Source organism: Phalacrocorax aristotelis, chromosome 4, assembly GCF_949628215.1.
Source record: "Phalacrocorax aristotelis chromosome 4, bGulAri2.1, whole genome shotgun sequence".
NCBI classification, from domain to species: Eukaryota; Metazoa; Chordata; class Aves; order Suliformes; family Phalacrocoracidae; genus Phalacrocorax; species Phalacrocorax aristotelis.
The window spans coordinates 44,424,527-44,443,586 of record NC_134279.1 but is presented as its reverse complement, the minus strand read 5'-3'; the positions used below and the strand labels follow the sequence as shown (position 1 = coordinate 44,443,586).

The following is a 19,060-nucleotide window of genomic DNA, read 5'->3' as shown; positions in this document are numbered from 1 at the left end:
TATTAATCATGAACAATAACAAGCATCTGCAAAAACATTCAACAAACCCACATTCAAATTATAATTTTAAAACTTGATTTATCCATCCATCTTTTGTAGAGAATATATGTTTGCTGATTATGCTTACTTTCTGTGTGATGTAATTACAAAGCAGATGGAGTCTGTTTCAACATTAACGTCAATTACTAAATTTTAAATAGCATGTACAACACAGTTATTAAGCACAATCATGCAAAGTTACAAAAACAATTTCGCTCAGAACTTTTTAATGAGATAAACCTCTAAATGTAAATAAAATTGGCCCACATATTGCTGCGGACTTCAGTTTCGCCAAGTTTTCCCACAGGCCACAGATCAGAGTTAAGCTTTTTGCTCCTTTTAGCTCTTCACACGTACACCTGTGCAGGCACCCATGCCTAGCATCAGCCACCTGTCCTAAAGGTGTCCAACTATTTTAGAATTAATTCTGAGAGTGACAGCTCAAATTTGCCTTAACACACTGACGTAAAAACCCATAATACATGTGGTACTACTGCTCTTTTTCCTCAGGAAACTGAAACCAGAGCTGATCAAAGTGAGATTCTTCGTACAGGACGAACATTGATGCGCCCGTTGTAAATGCCCCACAGAGAAAGAAGCAGTAAAATATCTTTTTTCCCTTTTGCTAAACCTTGAAAATTTAGGAAAATTCCACATGCTATTCTCCAGATTGGGAGCTAGCCTGCCTGTTACAATTTTTTTGTACCCCTCTTCCGGTAAACATAAAATGATACTAACAGAGTGCACCTATATTTTTTTAAATTTCAAAAGTTTCCTTTAATGAAACTTCCACTTTTATAAGTAAGGAAAATATACTCACTCACTACATTTATGCAACACTAATCGTTCAGTGCGTATGTAACTTAGAAGATCAAGATAAGGACAGACTGAATCTACAGTCCAATCTGAGCCACAGAGTTGTTCTGTTGAAAAACAGAAACAAAAATATCCCAGGAGGTAAGCTATACAAGTGACTTATGCTTTAAAAGGTTTCTTCATCCATCCAAGTACCTACCTTTCACATACTGGATGCCAAAAGGGAGAGCCTTTTCAGGTTCTGTGCTTAACAGATAGTACTTCATAGTTTCAAAAATATCCCCATCTGCCTGAATTGTCTCTGCCAATCGCATACATTCTTCTACATCAGGAAGATTACACTGGAAAGCAAAGATTTTGCCAAAGAATTCTTGTAATGTTCAAACAGATCGTTAAAATGCAGAGAAATACTGACTTTTGCACATAACAGTAAGATCAAACCCCCTCTGAAAGAAGAGTCATTATATGCAGGTATGTCCTTCAAACAATGTGCATTAAGAAAGCCAGCTAGACCAGAGAACAGCACAGGAGAAGAAGGTCCTCTAACTTTAATTTAAGCAGTATCAGTTTCTGTTGCTAACATTTTTGTGAAATTTTTACTTCTGCATAATAAATGTGCAGCCTGGGTTGAACATTAAGGGAGTCAGTGGAGCAGACCCTTGTGCTGCTGAAGAGGAAAGGGGGGATTTTCAGGAGATTACAGACATAAAATGCAAATCAATTCAGGATAGTACAGAAAGCTGATCTGCAAAGACATGATTAGGCTGCACTTCTGCTATGAGGAGGGCACAAATCACATTGACATGTAATTCTGAAGATCATAAGCTACTTCAGGTAGTAATCTGTCTCATGGAAAGACTACACACAGTAGAGTTAAAGTTCTTGTGCAATACCGAAAATAAAGTCAAAAGAAGACTAAAAGAGCAAAAAAAGATATGTAACATATAAGACTGTTAGTGACAAATTCATCCTACAAATCTATTTGGCCTTAAATTTTCTGAAATTAATAAATCAATATATAACTTCTTGTTAGCATTCAGGTAAATTCTTTTTCATTGTACCTTTTCATGCAGGTCATTTATTTCTGCCACGCATCCAGGATAAAAAGCACATAGTTTTACTAACTGCAGTTTATTATCAGGAATCATCATTAGAAGATCAGCTGCTAAATCCCTGCACAAACAAAAGATGACATGCCGTTACTCTTGATGGTTTGTAATAGGAAAAAACTCTGTTTTCTCTTTTACATTCTTTTATAAATAAGAATTTACTGAAAAAACCAAATATTATTTCCAGGGAAGAACAGGAATAACCTCAGCCTCTAAGACTATTGTAGTGCAATAAATGAGGCTTAATCCATTCATTTTTTTGGGGAAGTCATGTGTTAATTTTCTGTTGCTTTAGTTGGTTGAATTAAACAGCTGTGCAATCCTCATGCATCAGAACCACCTCAAAGTGAGATGGAAGAATATGTGATCAGGGGTGGGAGGGGAGAACAGGACCTATCCACTCTGAAAGAAGGAAAGATGTTAATGTGGCTCTGTCTCATGAAACCATCCTCAGACTTCCAGGCTTCTAGAGCTCCATAACATCAGCATAAAGCATCTCTCAGTCATCCAGAATGGCTAGTGCTTCTGTGACATTACAAAAGAGAGATTGTACATGGTAAGAATGTGATACCTATTTTCATCCTTCTGAAAGGAAATTTGTGTTTGGCAAACTGACATTTCTGAAATATTCCCAACTTTTTACTACTTGTTACCCCCTCCTTAACACAACAAGCAGATGGAGGGGATACATGTAAATATTACTAAATTATTTTGAAACAATTATTCTATTGAACTTTTAATAACTGATTATTCTGGTTGTTCTGTGGTTATTCATGCAGACATAATTTCTCCTGGGACCCACAAGACTGACTTGATCCTGTGTAAAGCAAAAACTCTGTGGGAGTTCCCTGGATTTTCAGAATGTGGTCCTTGGCTTAAAAATGTTCGAGTAAGATACTGTCCAATATTTGTAACTGCTTTCTATCCCACTTTCAAGTGTTGATCACAATTAAAAGTTAGAACACTTAGTTTAAGCTTATTTTTAGTATTAGTAAAGTCACACACTTTTCAGTCTCTCTATAAACAAGCAAAATACCTGTATCCAAGTGATGGAAAGCTACAAGGAAGACATTGAAACAGTAATGAACAAAACTTTGTTTTGTATCCTTATTTTACAGAGGAAAAAACTAATAGAAAGTAACTAAACTACAATAGCAATTCTAAGGGTCTGGTTAACTGACTTAGTTTAGCAATAACAACAACAAAATCTTTCCAATGCTTTTTGACAACCTAAAGAAGCTAATACCAAAAGGTCTTTGGAAAAATCTGTATACTATTACCATGCAATAGCCACTTTTCCAAGATACAGAAATGCTCTTTCAGAATATAGTATATTTTGTAAGTTCCTAAACTAATTTCAAGATTAGTTAGTCACACATACTCTTCTTCATAGGCAATTTAAACATTTTTTTTTTTTAAAGTGATTAGAAATTGCTCGGCCAGAAAACTGAAATCAAATGTTTATTTTGAAAAATCCTAAGAAGCCTTCATGTAATGGCCTACAAATCACATTACCTGGAATATTTGTTTAGGAATCAAGATGAAAACACTGTCAGTATAAAGAACAAAATCAGGTGGCTGAGTCTGCATATGCAGAATTCAGCATCTCAAGTAAAATACCACTAGCCTTTTGAATAGCAGAAGGTTGCTTTTAACAGTATTTAGGTGCTACACACAAATAAAACAGAAATGGTGTTTGCACATTTTTCCAAGGCTGTAGATTTGGAAGGATGGGGAAGGGCATGAATGTTTAGTTTTGACTTCTGTTTGGATTTTATATTTTAGAGGGCTTCTTAAAAAATCCAAACCAAACGAACAACAATAAACCCCCAACCAACCCCAAAAAACATTTCACCAGTAACTGATTTCATTACTAACCCATCAAGGTCCTTTTGGTGTTCCTTGAGGTGTCTACAATTAAGTGTGTCACTACAATGAAATGTTCCCAATTGATGGATATCCCTAAGCATAGCAACCAGCAAAAACAAAAGGGGAGCCCTTCCATTATTAGAGGTCCTTGAACTCTAGCCTCCCCATACATGATCTTATACGTGCAGCAGACCAAGGGATACTATACTGTGCAGTGTCTCTTTATTACAAAAGATGAAGAGATTTGTGAATGTCTGATCTTTTCCTACAGAACAGAAAAGATATGCTGTAATGGCTGCAAATCAGAATCCAGGACTGCAGGGTATGGCTGTAATAGGTGTTGAACAGAGCATATGAAACCCACTAACAAATCCAGATGTAAACTTGGGCAATACACAGTACACCAATTTAAAATTTTATCACGTACACCCATGTAGACTTCATTGTGCACATGCTATAAATTTGGAGAAGTTCTTTGTATATACATGTAAATGTCATACTACTAGTAGTATGTAATAGGATCTAACAGATAGAACTAGTAGAATAGTATGTACTAGCTAACAGTAAGATTAGAATAGTAGAATACTATAGTAGTATTATTCTAATTAATAAAAATTAAAGTCTTTAAATTAGACTAATAGACTAATTAATCTAGTAGTAGTAGAATAGTATCTACTAGCTAATAGTATCTATTAGCTAGAACTCAATCTGTCTGATGTTGTAAAGGATAACAAAACATGTTTTTACTAATACATTAACAACAAAAAGAGAGCCAAGGAGAATCTCCATCCTTTATTGTATGCTAGGGGGAACGTTGCCACTGAGGATGAGGAAAAGGCTGAGGTACTTTGTGCCTTCTCTGCCTCAGTCTTTAACAGTCAGACCAGTTATCCCCAGGGTATTCAGCCTCCTGAGTTGGAAGTCAGGGACAGACTGCAGAATAAACCCCCCATAATCTGGGAGGAAGCAGTTTATGACCTGCTGAGCCACCTGGACTCTCACAAGTCAGATGGGATCCACCCAAGAGTACCGAGGGAGCTGGTGGAAGAGTTTGCCAAGGCACTCTCCATCATTTATCAGCAGTCCTGGTTAACAGGGTTGGTCCCAGATCACTGGAAGCTTGCCAGCGTGACGCCCATCTACAAGAAGGGCCGGAAAGAGGATCAGGGAAACTACAGGCCTGTCAGCCTGACCTCGGTACCAGGGAAGGTCATGGAGCGGCTCATTTTGAGTGCGCTCACCAGGCATGTGCAGGACAACCAGGGGATCAGACCCAGCCAGCATGGCTTCATGAAAGGCAGGTCCTCCCTGACCAACCTGATCTCCTTCTATGACCAGATGACCTGCCTGGTAGATGAGGGAAAGGCTGTGGAAGTTGCCTGCCTTGACAAAGTTGCAAAGCCTTTGACACTGTCTTCCACAGTATCCTCCTAGAGAAGCTGGTGGCTCATGCCTTAGACAGGTGTGCTCTTTTCTGGGTAAAAAACTGACTGGGTGGCCAAGCCCAGAGAGTTGTGGTAAATAGAGCTAAACCCAGTAGGCAGCCAGTCACAAGTGGGGTTTCCCATGGCTCAGTTTTGGCACCAGTCTTGTTTTATATCTTTATCAATGATCTGGATGAGGGGATTGGGTGCACCCTCAGTAAATTCACAGACAACACCAAATTGGGCAGCAGTGTTGATCTGCTTTGCAGAGGTACATGGGCAGGCTGGATCAATGGGCTGAAGTCAATTATATGATGTTTAACAAGGCCAAGTGCCAGGTCCTGTACTTTGGTCACAACAATGCTACAGGCTTGGGGAGGAGCGGCTGGGGAGCTGCCTGGCTGCTGGTGTTGGTCAACAGCCAGCGGAACATGAGCCAGCAGTGTGCCCAGGTGGCCAAGAAGGCCAACAGCCTCCTGGCTTGTATCAGGAATAGTGTGGCCAGCAGGAGCAGGGAGGCGATTGTGCCCCTGTGCTTGGCACAGGCACTGGTGAAGTCACACCTCACATACTGTGTTCAGGTTTGGGCCCCTCACCACAAGAAGTTGCTGGAGCATGTCCAGAGAAGGGCAACTAAGCTGGTGAAGGGTCTAGAGAACAAGTCTTATGAGGAAAGGTTGAGGGACCTTGGCTTGCTTAGCCTGGAGAAGAGGAGGCTGAGGGGAGACCTTATCACTCTCTACAACCACCTGAAAGGAGATTGTAGCGAGGTGGGCGTCAGCCTCTTCTCCTAAGCAACTAGTGATAGGACAGGAGGAAATGGCATCAAGCTGGGAAGGTTTTGATTGGATATTAGGAAATTTTTCTGTACTGAAAGAGTGGTCAGACATTGGAACAGGCTGCCCAAAGAGGTGGTGGAGTCACCAACCCTGGAGGTATCCAAAAAAACCATGTAGACATGGCATGTCGGGACATGGTTTAGGAGGCATGGTGGTGTTGGGTTGACAGTTGGGCTTGATGGTCTTAAAGGTCCTTTCCCACGTTAATGATTCTATGATTATAAGCACTTGTTACAGCACTGAGATCAGAACAAGTTTATGTTGTGGAACTGGGAAAAAATATTCACTGTTTTCCTTAACTCTACATCCAGTACGGCCTATCAGAGGCTACATAAGATTCAGTCTTCACAGTAAAGCCAGCGAGATCAGAGAAAGAGCTTCAGAGACTTTAAAAGCTGCAGATGGAATTGCCAAAACAATCCTGTTACAAATGGTGCAATGCAGACATGCTAAATAATTGCAAAACCAAGGCAGTTAGTAATCTGTTTCTTATTTTATCTTTTTCTACAATGCTTCATTGTCTAAGGCAAGCTAAATGCTCTATAGAGAGGAGTTCCACTATGTTTCTCTAGATGTTTAAAGAAATACCAACCGTAGCAGAAAAACTGATGCAGGACCTGTTCAAGCACATGTTTGCTATGAAATGTTAATTCTGAAACACCTGTACAGCTGCCAAATATATCTTAGGAAGATTTTCTGCTTTTCATTGGTAGAATAAAACCAGACCAACACTGTATCCTTCAAAGTAAAACCGCTACAAGGAAGAAAAGAAAATTTAGCAGATATAAAGTTGTACCTATATGCAGCAGAGAAATGACCTACTGCTGCAGAATTAAACAGTAATCCTGTTTCATCCTTACATCCTGTCAGCTGTCTTGTATTCCCAATACTAATATAAATTCACTCCTCAGCCTCTTAGGTTTTCAGGTTTTTTTCAACCAAGTATTTAAAATCACTTCACAGATCCTACTTAAGCTTCTGTTCCTTTTGACTTTATAATTCAATTCTAGCCTTACTTTGTCTGAAGCAGTCATTTTTACTCAGTACAGACTAGGACTTACTATGCCACCTATTGCCCAAGTATCTAGGTTTTGTCAGCAGGTTTCATACTGTTTGACAATGACGCTTCTCTCATTTACAGTGCATACATAATGTATTTTGAGATTATAGCTAAACATTTTTATGCCCTGTGCTTCAAAGCTTTAATACAACAATTCTTATTCAAGCAGCAGTTCTTATTCTACCTGCCCATGGTGGTTTGGTGTCTATAAAAGCTTCAGAATGAAGCACCTTTATCATTTGCGGGGGGAGGAGGGGAAGGGAGGAGAAGGAAGAATCTTCTGTGGATTAAGAAATTCTTACCATGTTGTTACTGTCATACATTTTCTTGCTAGTAATTCTAGGGCATAATGTGTTGCTTGTGCTGCACTTTCTCCTAAGACAGTACCCACACTGATTGCCAACTCCAGTTCATTTCCACGAATCAGGTTTGCCATCGCAAGCTTGCTCAATGAAAAAATTATATCATTAAGGGACACAAGCATTTTTGGGGATTCACCATGTTCAGCATATGACATTCATTTATGAGACTGCTTTTTACAGAAGGACAAAATATACATTAATTAAAGCAACTTGATATATAATTTGGGCCTCTTGAATGAGTAAATAATTGTGCACTACATGTTAATCAGTTAATCAGGTTTTAAATCACCAAATAGATTTCCTTTAGCAGAACCTTCCATTATTCAACCAAAGATATTACACATCATACATGAATAGCACAATAGCAATTCCTTCCAGTCTTAAGTAAAGACACTAATTTTCAGAGCACGTATTTCCTCTCTCTTTTGAGAGAGACTCAAAAAAACCCAAACAAACAAACAAAACCCAAAAAACCCAAACAAAATAAACCACCCACACCAAACGAGGAAGGACTCTCCTGTTCTCACCCTCTCTGGGCAACTGGAAATATACTTGGTATTTGCTTCATATATAAGTAATACATTTTAGAATGTAGTACATACATTTTTAAAAAACTGTTAACGTGTGGAGATGTAAAAAGGAAGTCAGTGTTGGCCTTTCCATAGTTAAAGAGGAAAAAGAAAAGTTACCTCTATATTTTCCACAGCCAGATGGCAACATGCTGCAAGCACTGCATGGCCATCCTGGAAATACCATTCTGCCAGTTCTTTACTGACCTCGTGCAGAAGCCTGCAAGAACAAAATGGGGATTCTGCAAGGTTACTTAAAGGTTGGAATTCTTCGGCTTTTAATTTATATACAAGTCACCACATTTGCTTCTGCACACTAAAATTTCTATATTTTACTTACAGATAACACCACCACTAGCTTTAAAAATGCAACCGGTTTGAGCTTCATCCGCTGCTTATGTTGGTGCATATTCAGGTGTGTCAGTTTCTGAAAATCTACATCACTATGGAAATGTCTCTTCAGATTGACAGAAGAAATATCTAATAGTTGGATATTCATACTGTATCTGTGAACATAAATATCTCTCCAATTGCTCAAAAACTGCACATGTAAATGAAATAACTACACAGCCCCCAAGCTGCTTCTGTTACCACATATAACTGGATAATGTAGTTTAGGTTTTTGAGCATTGTTCTAAAACAAGGAGAGATGCATGGTTTCTTTTATGGATGCACACAAAGAAAATAAGGCCATTAGTGTACGTTGTCAGAAAAATTCACTGATGATAAACAGCGAAGCTTCAGGAGGACAAGATGCATAAAACACAGGGTCTCAGATACTTGTTAATGCTAAATCTTACTTTAAATACGTAGCATATTAACTTAGAACTTTAGGTAATTAAACATATTTAAGTGTATAGAATGCACTTTAAATATCAAGCAAATGAAAAGTATATTTATAATATATACATATGAAAAATCCATTTGGTCCTAGAAGGATGCACAACAGGGGAATTAGTGTAGCATCAGTTAGTTAGTAACTCTATCAATTAAGTATTAGAAGATGTAATATTTTGTTGTCAAATTCTACACTGCTGATGCCAAATTAAACCACTAAGCTTTATCTCCCTTGATGACTTTTGTTCTACTTTATATTTAAAGCCTTGTTTTAGTACAGAATGTACTTACTCATTATAATCATCTGTATGATTTCCATCAGATTTTGAAGATCCACTTGGTGTAGAGAGTGGTGATGTCTGTATATTTCCCTCACAAGCTGCCTATGTGTGAATAAAAAAATGAATTAATGCACCAAACTGAATATGACATGATTTTTCAACAACAAAAAATAACCTAAGATCTGTAAAAATCCTTCTAAAGCCAAGTTATAACAAAGGAAATGTTTAAACCAAGGAGCTTACTCATAGCTAAATCTTAGCCTAGTTTTATCCAGCTATACAAGAAATCCTAGAGAAGCAAGAGGCCTCTTCCTTCCTATGCATTTGTACAGGATTTTTCCAGCATTTGAATACAGTTAAAATGAACAGTGATGGCTACCAACCTTGAGTTTTACACCCCAAGGAAGAAGTAGCTGTGAGTGAAGGATGAACTCCAGAGATACTTCTCAGTAGGCAGACCAGCAAATCTGGAAAGGTTTATATAGTGGCATTGGGTCTGGCAATAAATTAGTTCTACCATTAAGTGAGAAGAGATCAGTGTGGTTTAAAAGAAAATTTTTTCATGTGCTTTAAGGTGTAGCTGGGATAACAACATTAATACTCAGGGCTCAGTTAAAAAGGAAAGAAAGTCCTGGTATTTTATTATTTAATATTATATGATTAAACCTTTGAGACAAAGACTATTCTATGAATTGTAATAAAAGCAACCCCTGCAATCTCTCTCTCACAAGATAAATGAAGATCCTTCTAAAGCTTTAAGGTGCTTGAAGGTTCAAACATAACAACTTGTTAAATTTAAGTATACCTCAAATTTCCATTCTGTGCACTATTCAGCTACTATTAGAAGAAGAACAACATACAGATAGATAATTTTTAAAGGACAAATTCACATGCATTATTAAAAGTTCTTATCTCTGAGGCAACTGAATGTTCAAGGACAGGTAAGCATGAGAGGACATACCAGGGGCAAATCTTGATAGTTTCTTTAACAAACCATATTAAGTATACAGAAATTGCTCAAAAAGAATACAGAAATGGCAAAAAAGAGTGAAACAACATATTGGTTACATGTTTTGTGTGCCCTTTAACTTGTGTTTACATTAGGAAGGAGGAGGGACATACGTACTTTTGATAATCTCTTGTACTGTTTTTTTGCATTAATTTAAAAGTTTAATTTCCTATATTGTTTACTTCTGCAACTGAGCAGCTTCACCCAAAGATTCTATCAGAAGCAGTATAACCAAGACCTCAGTAGAAATGCAAGAGAAATCCTACATGTTTTACATGTTAAGGGCAATACTGACTGTTGAAAGTCAGGTTAATTTGCTGCTTCAATCAAAAAGAAATACATCAGTTTTTATTATGGGCATTTGACAGCAATTTAGAAAAGTCAGACTTAAAATCTGTTAGCATGAGATACCTTTTTATGGTTTCTGTATAAAAACTGGTCAATACAAAAGTAAAGAGTAGGGTATCATTATTTAGCCATTTGGCAGAAGTGAACAGAGCTAGCCTTTTAAATATGCTTGGCATCTTCAGAGTTAGAAACGAATAGATAATTACATCTCCCACACAATTCTATGTAATAATACCTGTGCAACAAGCAGAGCCTCTTTAAGCTGGCCTCTTGAAGTAAAGAAAGAAACTAGTTTCTTCACGTCTCCAATAGCTATACAGTATGGGATGACATCATCATTTTCTTCCTGAATTAACTGATCAGCTCTCCTAATTAAAATTAATAAAGAAACAAGAAAGATGTACGTAAGTTTCGTGATCAATTATATCTCTCTATGGTATAGATGTTAGATGAAGCTATATAAAGTTCATGAAACCCATCTGCCTTTCCAGACCTCAGAAGACTTGCAGACTATAGATACTGCACTGAAGTGTTTCCAGTGAAACTTGCAATTTATGCTCAACCCTGTAACTTGACTCTTGTACACAAAACAGTTATTGAAATCCTCCACAATTCCATCCCAAAGCTTACTGAACAAAAAGTATCATCATTAGACTGCTGTAACAAAAGCCAAATACAGCTAATGTCAGTACCCATCCTTTCTACTTGTCTGTGTCCTTTTATGGACAGAAGCTACAATTCAGCATTATATTTTTACTACCTTACCTTTGCATTAACTTTCTCCAATATTTCATCGATACACCAGGTGCAACTGAGAGCGCTTTGTCCCACTAGAAGAAAGCAGCAATGCAGTTAACTTGATCATTTTATTTTGAATAAAATCTGTATTTTTAACCAGTTTCATGTTTCTTCCATTAAAAATAGATTTGTCAAGAGGTTAAATAAGGAACAAGCTATGCATTAGACTGCATATGTTAAAAATAATATAATTAGAGCAAGATTACTCTTTACTGGACTTGTGACCCATTTTGTTGCTACCCCATCTTTGCTAGGGCAGCTGGTTTTCAGAAGCCTTCATGTTTTATTGTTCTTCAATAACGTTCTGATATTTTACCTCTCCAAGTTCTACCATTAGTTCGCAGTATCGCTGGATTTGTCCTAATCTTAAATGTATTTCTGCAGCTTCCTTAAGCCTCTCCTCTTTGCTTGGTGCACCAATACCACCTCCAAACTTGGACATTTTTACTGTTGTCAGTTCTTGTGCCTTGGACTGAGGGGGGGGGAAAAGTTAAAGTTAAAAAAAGTACAGTTTTTTGTGATGAAAACAAATTTTCTTAAGAATGAACTAGTGTCAAACATTGTAATGGAATATAAAGGCTATAATTTAAGAAAAACAAATCTGTTTGAGAAAAGGCTAATTGGAAGAGATTACAAAAACATTACAGTGAACTAATTAGAAGACCTTACGACGAGATGACTGAACTATTTATATTGTTAAAGTAACTGTGTTAGTGTTTTGTTGCACACATATGTTTTCCTCGGTTATGTTCCTTTAATCTCTCATATATTCTTTTATTCTCAACCATTTTCTCATATGTAATAGTAATTCACCCAGATGTCCACCATAAAAATCTTGATTTTTTTAAATTCAAAAAAATATTTGTGAACATAAGCCATACAGAGCCAGAAATTGTACTTATTACCACTATAGTGATGTCCAAAGAAAGAATAAAGACAGTAAGTCCAACCTGGATCCTGACTCGTCTTACACCATTAACCTTATGACCAAGAAGTGATTTTTATTCCCAACTACTGCAATCTTTATATTAGTTGAAGAGATAGGACTACATTTCTTCACCTGGCAGAGTTTGAGAAACAAGCTGCAACGTGATCACATTTAACAAAAAAAAAAAAAAAAGGCAAAAGGAGCTTCAGTTCACATACCAAGAAGTCTCAGTTTAACACACTACCATCATTGCACAAGAGACAGCGTTTGGCTGTTCACAGCTTTACTACACCATATAAGGAGGATGGAGAAAGAACTTTGAACATTCTTCACCAAAGTAAACTGCAATGTAGACCAATGGCAGCTGCTGAGTCAAGAGTTAATTTCTTCTTTCTTCTCAGGCTAACTGGCTGAGAGCACTGTTTTTGGACACATGGAGACACACCCACACACCCCCTTCATAGTATTAGCAGAGCAGCTGCTATTATTACAGGTGGCATCACCCATAAAGAAATTCCATCACTTAGGACTCATAAGGTATACAGGACACTAAGAGTCTGATGATACAAAAAAAAAAAAAAAAAAAAAAGACAGCCTGCAATGGCAAACACCAGGTAGTACCTGGCAGGTATTTAGCCCTGAGGGTGGCAAGTGGAGAATTCTGCATTTCCCAATCCATACCAATAGATATCTTTCCTCTATTTCCAATCCAGTTATTAGAATATGGGATCCTTTAGTATCCCTAAGAAGCCCCTGACAGAACCACATATCTCTTCTGCACAAATTGTATGCCTGGTTGCATATTCATACATGCAGCTACTAAAAAATTGGTGGCCTAGATGTGAATGTGAAATTCAAGTACTAAGTTGCTCTTCAGATACATATCTGTGTTAATGACAGGCTCTTGTTTTTCCACTCCTCCTTCCAGACAGCTACAGAGCATATTTCTTCTGACTCTCCTCCATTTTCAAACATGAATTCCCCTGTCCCTGCATCTGAACATAACTACAAACTTCATGTTTATACAACCAAATAATTTGACTTTACTGAATATAGAAGTACAGTTTATGTAACAGGGAGGACAAACTCACTTCATAGCTCAAGCTGTGGTGATGCTCGCTTTGTAATTTCTTTTCATTATTTTGAAAACTGCTGTTCTAGTTAATAACTGTAACCCCGCATTTGAACACTGAGGATGCATGAAGTCAAAGACTTACTTAGATGCTACTGTTCTAACAGACTAGTATTGCACAGAACAGATATTTGGACATGATATAAATTATAATATTTAGTAGTTTACAAAAGGGTTATTTTTCAAGAGTGAAATACTTTAACAGATGAACAGCCATTTTCACATACTGTTTATGCTTCACTTACCATTCTAAATCTAATGAGATGTTTCATATGCATAATTCCTTTGCAGTAGTTTTGTGGAAGCAAACTGTCATCCTGTCCTTTTATTACAGCAACTAAATCCCATAAATTTTTGCTGCCTCCTGGAGGCTAAAATTGTTAGGGAAGAAAAGAGTTGTATTACAGTAATGTCTAAGAGAGAAATTAAACTTATAAAGACATGGAATTGACTGACAAATGTTTTTCAAAGAAATACAAGTTCAGACCATTTCAATATTAGAAGCTTTACTCTGAAGACATGAATTAGTTCAAGATACTACAACCCCTTCAGCCTCCTTGAAGGCTGTGAAGATACAGCAAGATCCATGAACGTTAAGTGTTTAGTTATGTGTAGACATAGTCGAGGGCTCACCATTGGAGTTTTCCCTTTTGCTCCCAAAGGAACACAAGCTGCCCGGTGGCTACCGCTAGCCTAAAATAACATTCAGCTGCTGGGATGCAGAAGGTGACCCAGTACTTGTTTACATTTTTCTGTAAAGCAAAGGCATGGGCCAGGTAAAAAAGAACTTCAAGGCTCAACTGCCATGATCTGGTTTACTGTCTTAATATTACATCTTAAAGTAGACACATATGGTATAAATGTATATGGACAAAATCTTGCAGGCCAAAGTGATCTTTTTATTTTAATAATTTTTAAGCATTTTTACTGGTCTAACATTTGACTCAATCCTTCTGTAGAACTAGGACAATGGTTTAACATTCAATGAGGTCTAGAAGAGAGTGAGTAATTAAGAGCTTAAAAAAAGAAAATCATTAAACCTTTGACCTGAAGGAGCTTTTATAATAATAACGAGATAACAAGTTTGTAAGTGCAATTATTTCTGAGCTGGTAAAAAGGAGAAGATCCTACCAGGGAGGAAAAAAAAAAAAAGGAAAAAAAGACTATTCCTCTTTTTCCAGGCCTTTAAAGCTCTTACTTGACTCCCCATACTTTACAACACTTCATTTTCTGGACAAAAAAAAGAACTGAATACAGCTGATCAAAAAGAGGTTTTGTTCTTGGAAAATTCTAATCTCTTATAACACTTTTACTCTCAAATCAACATGGGACAGCAAAATGTTTAACTTCAGTAAAACAAGGAATTACATAAAAATTATTTTTAATAAAACAGGAGATGTCTATAACTGAGGGAGATTGTTGCAGCATTTCTAAACCATACACTTCAATGTCACTAGAAATCAGAACAAATATTTTGGATTAACTAGGTCTTTGTAGATCAGTGTATTGACTTAAATTACAACAGTGCTGGACACAAGCTGTAGTTCTAGATCATATTTGTCATTGTTCTACCTCAAGTTGCGCACCTACGCAGGTAAGCACTCAATTGCAGAGAGAGGCTGCAGTGATTTATAAGAAATATTACTGTGCAATGGAGCAAAGACAAGAGATGGATCCTGGGGCATGGGACATCCAGATCTACAGCTCCTGGAAGGTAATAGAGCAGTTTTCACACAGATACTTGGGCAGTTCAAACCTTATCTGTAATGAGGATGTCCCTTTGATGGATTAAAATTAAAAACTCCAATGTAGTTTGATAAAACACATCTCTTCAATTTCTTCAATAAAAGATTCTTGTCAAATCAAACTTTTCCTTCGAAAAATTAAGTTATCCCACCTATTTCACTTTGTGAAAAATTGGTGTTCACAACTGACAATTCAGTCATGGTCATTTTTATATGCAGAATTGTTAAGAGATAGACTTGATTTCTGCATATTTTCTGAGCTCCCTTTAAGAAAGAAAAAGTAAAATGGTAGAGAAGAAAGAAATTTCAGTTTTGGAGATTAACTTCAGAAGAGTAAGTCATGCACACTGACAACATCCTTAAGTTTGCAGAATACTTACTGAAAAACATTCTGAAAACCATCTTAGCTTTTTTCCTCGAGGATTTCCTGACAATTTTTCTACTTCTTGTTTAATATCCCTGGAAACTTTACCACAGAGCAAAGGAGGAGCACCAGATTCCACAGCACGATCTAACGCACACAAAGATTTATGCATGAAAATTAAAAAAGAAGACAGAAGAAAAAGTATAGTAACATACAGAAGATTAGAAAAATGGTATATACAATTTACTTACCTGTATTACCGATAATCTCATCCCAACATCTATCTACTAAGATATTTATTTGTAGAGGGTTTATAAGAGGAGTCAATGACCAGAGTCTCACAGTGGAGTCACGAGAGCAAGATGCCATAGTAAATGGACGACTGGGATGACATGTTAATCCTAGTAGAAAGGACATTTTAAACTGCAGTCAAATAATTAAGTTTATGTAATAATCAGTTTGATTAAATTATTTTATAAATTTTGAAATATTTAAAAATACATTTCAATACAGAAATAAAACAAAATTTTAAGATATTACCATATACATCTGCACCATGATCATAAACTGTGTCCAAACATGTTCCATCTCTTGTGTCCCAGACTCGAATTGTATAGTCCCAACTGCCAGATATTAGAAGGTAAGGAATTTCAGGATTCCACATCAGTCCCCGTACTGGAGCTGTATGTCCACTAAGAACATTTATACAAGCATCCTGTGTATAATCCCATATTCGAACAGTACTGAAACAGGATAAAAAAGAAGAGACCTATGTCCATTAAATCACTTACTGAAATATGATTATCTAACTTCAGTAATATCCTAAGCTTCAAATTTATCACAATATTTATTTGCAATGTATTTTTAGAAGTTGTAATAGGAGAGGTTGGAGCCAATGCCCTTCCATAGTTAGGATGGGATACAAAACACAAAGACACTTCACCAGAGTAAGAAACTATTCCAACTACTGCATAGTCTTTCAAAATCTCACATGCACCATCATCTTACATGTCAGTGACAGGAAAAGAATTTTGCCCATATTCCTGCATCTGTAATAAATCTGTCAGGAGTCTCGGGAAAAAACGGGAGAAAACCAAAAGTAAAACTCTAAGATCTAGCTTTCCTATGGCTTTAACAGGCCTCTAACAGACCCAGGAAACTACAGATCTGTTAGTCTAATCTCAGTTCCTGGAAAAATAATGGAGAAGATCATACTGGGTACTATTGATAGACATTTAAATAGTAATGCAGTCATCAGGCACAGTCAACATGGATTCACAAAGGGAAAGTCCTGTTTAACTAATTTGATATCCTTCTATGATAAGGTCACCCTAATAGTGGACGAAGGGAAGGCAGGAGATGTAGTTTTTCTAGATTTTAGTAACACTTTTGATACTGTCCGTCACAGCATCCTCCTGAACAAGTTCTCCAACTATGAGACAAGCAGGTTCACGTGCACTGAGGGAAGACCTGCCTGAACAGCAGGGTTCAAAGGGTTGTAGTGAACAGGGTTACATCTGGCTGGCAACTGGTCACCAGCAGTGTTCCTCAGGGCTCAATTTTAGGGCCAGTTCTGCTCAACCTATTTATCAATAATCTAGATGCAGGAATTGAATGCATTACTAGCAGTTTGGTGTCAATACCAAACTGAGAGGCCCTGTTGACTCTCTCAAGGGACAAAAGACCTTGCAGAGGGATCTAGATAAATTGGAGATTTTGGCAATGATTAATGGGATGAAATTTAACAAGTTGAAATGCCAGATCCTGCATGTGGGATGGAGTAACGCCAGGCACAAGTATAAATGGGGAGAGGAGTTGCTGGAGAGCAGCCCTGCAGAAAGGGATCTGGGGGTGCTGGCCGACAGCAGGCTCACCATGAGTCAGCGTGTGCCCTGGCAGCCAAGAGGGCAAACCGCATCCTGGGGTGCATCAAAGACAGTATAACCAGCTGGTCAAGAGAAGTGATTATCCCTTGTATTTACCATTAGTGTGGCCTCACCTTGAATACTGTGTGCAGTTCTGGGCCCCACCATTTAAGAAGGATGTGAAGATACTTGAATGTGTCCAGAGGAGGGCAACAGAGCTGGTGAAAGGGCTGGGAGGAACATCCTATGAGGACCGGCTAAGGACTTTGGGTTTGCCTAGTTTGGAGAAAAAGAGTCTGAGGGGCGACCTCATTGCTCTCTGCACTATCCTGAGAAGGGGAAGTGGAGAGGGAGGTGATGAACCCTGTTATCCAGTGACAGGATGCAAGGGAATGAATGGTTCAAAGCTGCACCAGGGGAGGTTTAGACTGCACATTAGGAAGCCTTTCTTTACTGAAAGGGTGATCAAACACTGGAACAGTCTTCCTAGAGAGGTGGCCAATGCCCCAGGCCTGTCAGTGTTTAAGAGGCATTTGGACAATGCCCTTAATAACATGCTTTAACTTTTAGTCAGCCCTGAATTACTCAGGCAGTTGGACTACATGACTGTTTTAGGTCCCTTCCAAGTGAATTATTCTATTCTCTTCTATTATCTTCCCTCCTTTGAACATGGCATTTGTCATGTGGCAGAAGTGGATACCACACTATCTTAAATAGTGAAATTCCCGCTACAATTGCACAGGTAATGGAGAAGTATTCACACCAGCCTTCTCACTATTGTTTTTCTTCCCTTTTAACCACGTAATTTTGCAACATTTCCTTTTATTTTCAGTAGTTGCTATCGCTGGGTACGGCTAATTGAGCAGACTACAGAATTAGGAAGTTAAAAGTTTGGTTTCTTGAAAGGTCATTGTAATTCTGACTAAATGTCATTACATTATCTAATGTGTTACCAGAACTCACTCATGGCAGCAAAGGCACCTATCACAGTTTCTCCAACACTGCAAAGGGGCCACTTGTTGGACCTTGTGTTGCAAAGTAGAATCCACAAATTAGAAGACAATTTTTTTTTAATTTACATATATACTGTCCTACAGCAATATATGCTCGTATGTGACCCTTGCATACTGTTCCTATGTTCTGTATAAGCCTAGGTGCTGAACAGGCCATCTGAAATAGTTCTGAGTTCAACTATGAATGGGAGTGTTACCAAGTACAGTAAACTCAGACGACTGCTTACTTTCTATGTTACCTGGGACTAAGTTATTCAGTGATCCCCATCCCTCAAAGTGTGACTGTATTCTGAAAATAACTCTCTAATCAAGACTTATTACATAGCCATGATTGGTAATAAAAACTAGAATATCTCATAATGATGCTATGATGACAGAATTTTGAATTCACTGCTTCTTGCTCATGTGAAATAGGGAGGATTTACATATAAAAAAGTTGTTGTCAACTTGGTTTCTTTCATGAATCATTACACTATGAACAGATTTTGCTGTAAGCATAGACATCTATATGAGTGATGTTGCGGAAAGCAATAGAAGCCAATACTCCAAACTTGTGATCCTTTACAGAAAGGTTTTGTATACTCTGCAGGGAAGTGACTTGGAATCATAGAAAAATCCTTCCTCCTGCTTACCATAGACTGATGCGCTCTCCC

At 37.6% G+C, this 19,060-nt stretch overlaps 1 protein-coding gene across 3 annotated transcripts in view; it reads right to left on the bottom strand.

Moving 5' to 3' along the window:
• The window catches only part of WDR17 (WD repeat domain 17), a 59,576-nt gene that overhangs the window by 5,054 nt on the left and 35,462 nt on the right, over window positions 1-19,060 (bottom strand). For 2 of the 3 annotated variants that reach the window (XM_075091165.1, XM_075091166.1), the window contains exons 13-26: window positions 16,070-16,272; window positions 15,781-15,930; window positions 15,546-15,676; window positions 13,666-13,791; window positions 11,677-11,832; window positions 11,328-11,392; window positions 10,798-10,930; window positions 9,216-9,307; window positions 8,208-8,307; window positions 7,459-7,598; window positions 3,001-3,021; window positions 1,917-2,028; window positions 1,055-1,196; window positions 860-962 (exon numbers count right to left, since the gene is read on the bottom strand). In XM_075091165.1, the coding sequence (XP_074947266.1) occupies window positions 860-962; window positions 1,055-1,196; window positions 1,917-2,028; window positions 3,001-3,021; window positions 7,459-7,598; window positions 8,208-8,307; window positions 9,216-9,307; window positions 10,798-10,930; window positions 11,328-11,392; window positions 11,677-11,832; window positions 13,666-13,791; window positions 15,546-15,676; window positions 15,781-15,930; window positions 16,070-16,272 (1,674 nt within the window). The remainder of the gene's footprint in view (window positions 1-859; window positions 963-1,054; window positions 1,197-1,916; window positions 2,029-3,000; window positions 3,022-7,458; window positions 7,599-8,207; window positions 8,308-9,215; window positions 9,308-10,797; window positions 10,931-11,327; window positions 11,393-11,676; window positions 11,833-13,665; window positions 13,792-15,545; window positions 15,677-15,780; window positions 15,931-16,069; window positions 16,273-19,060) is intronic. The other variant, XR_012660333.1, reaches the window with a different exon arrangement.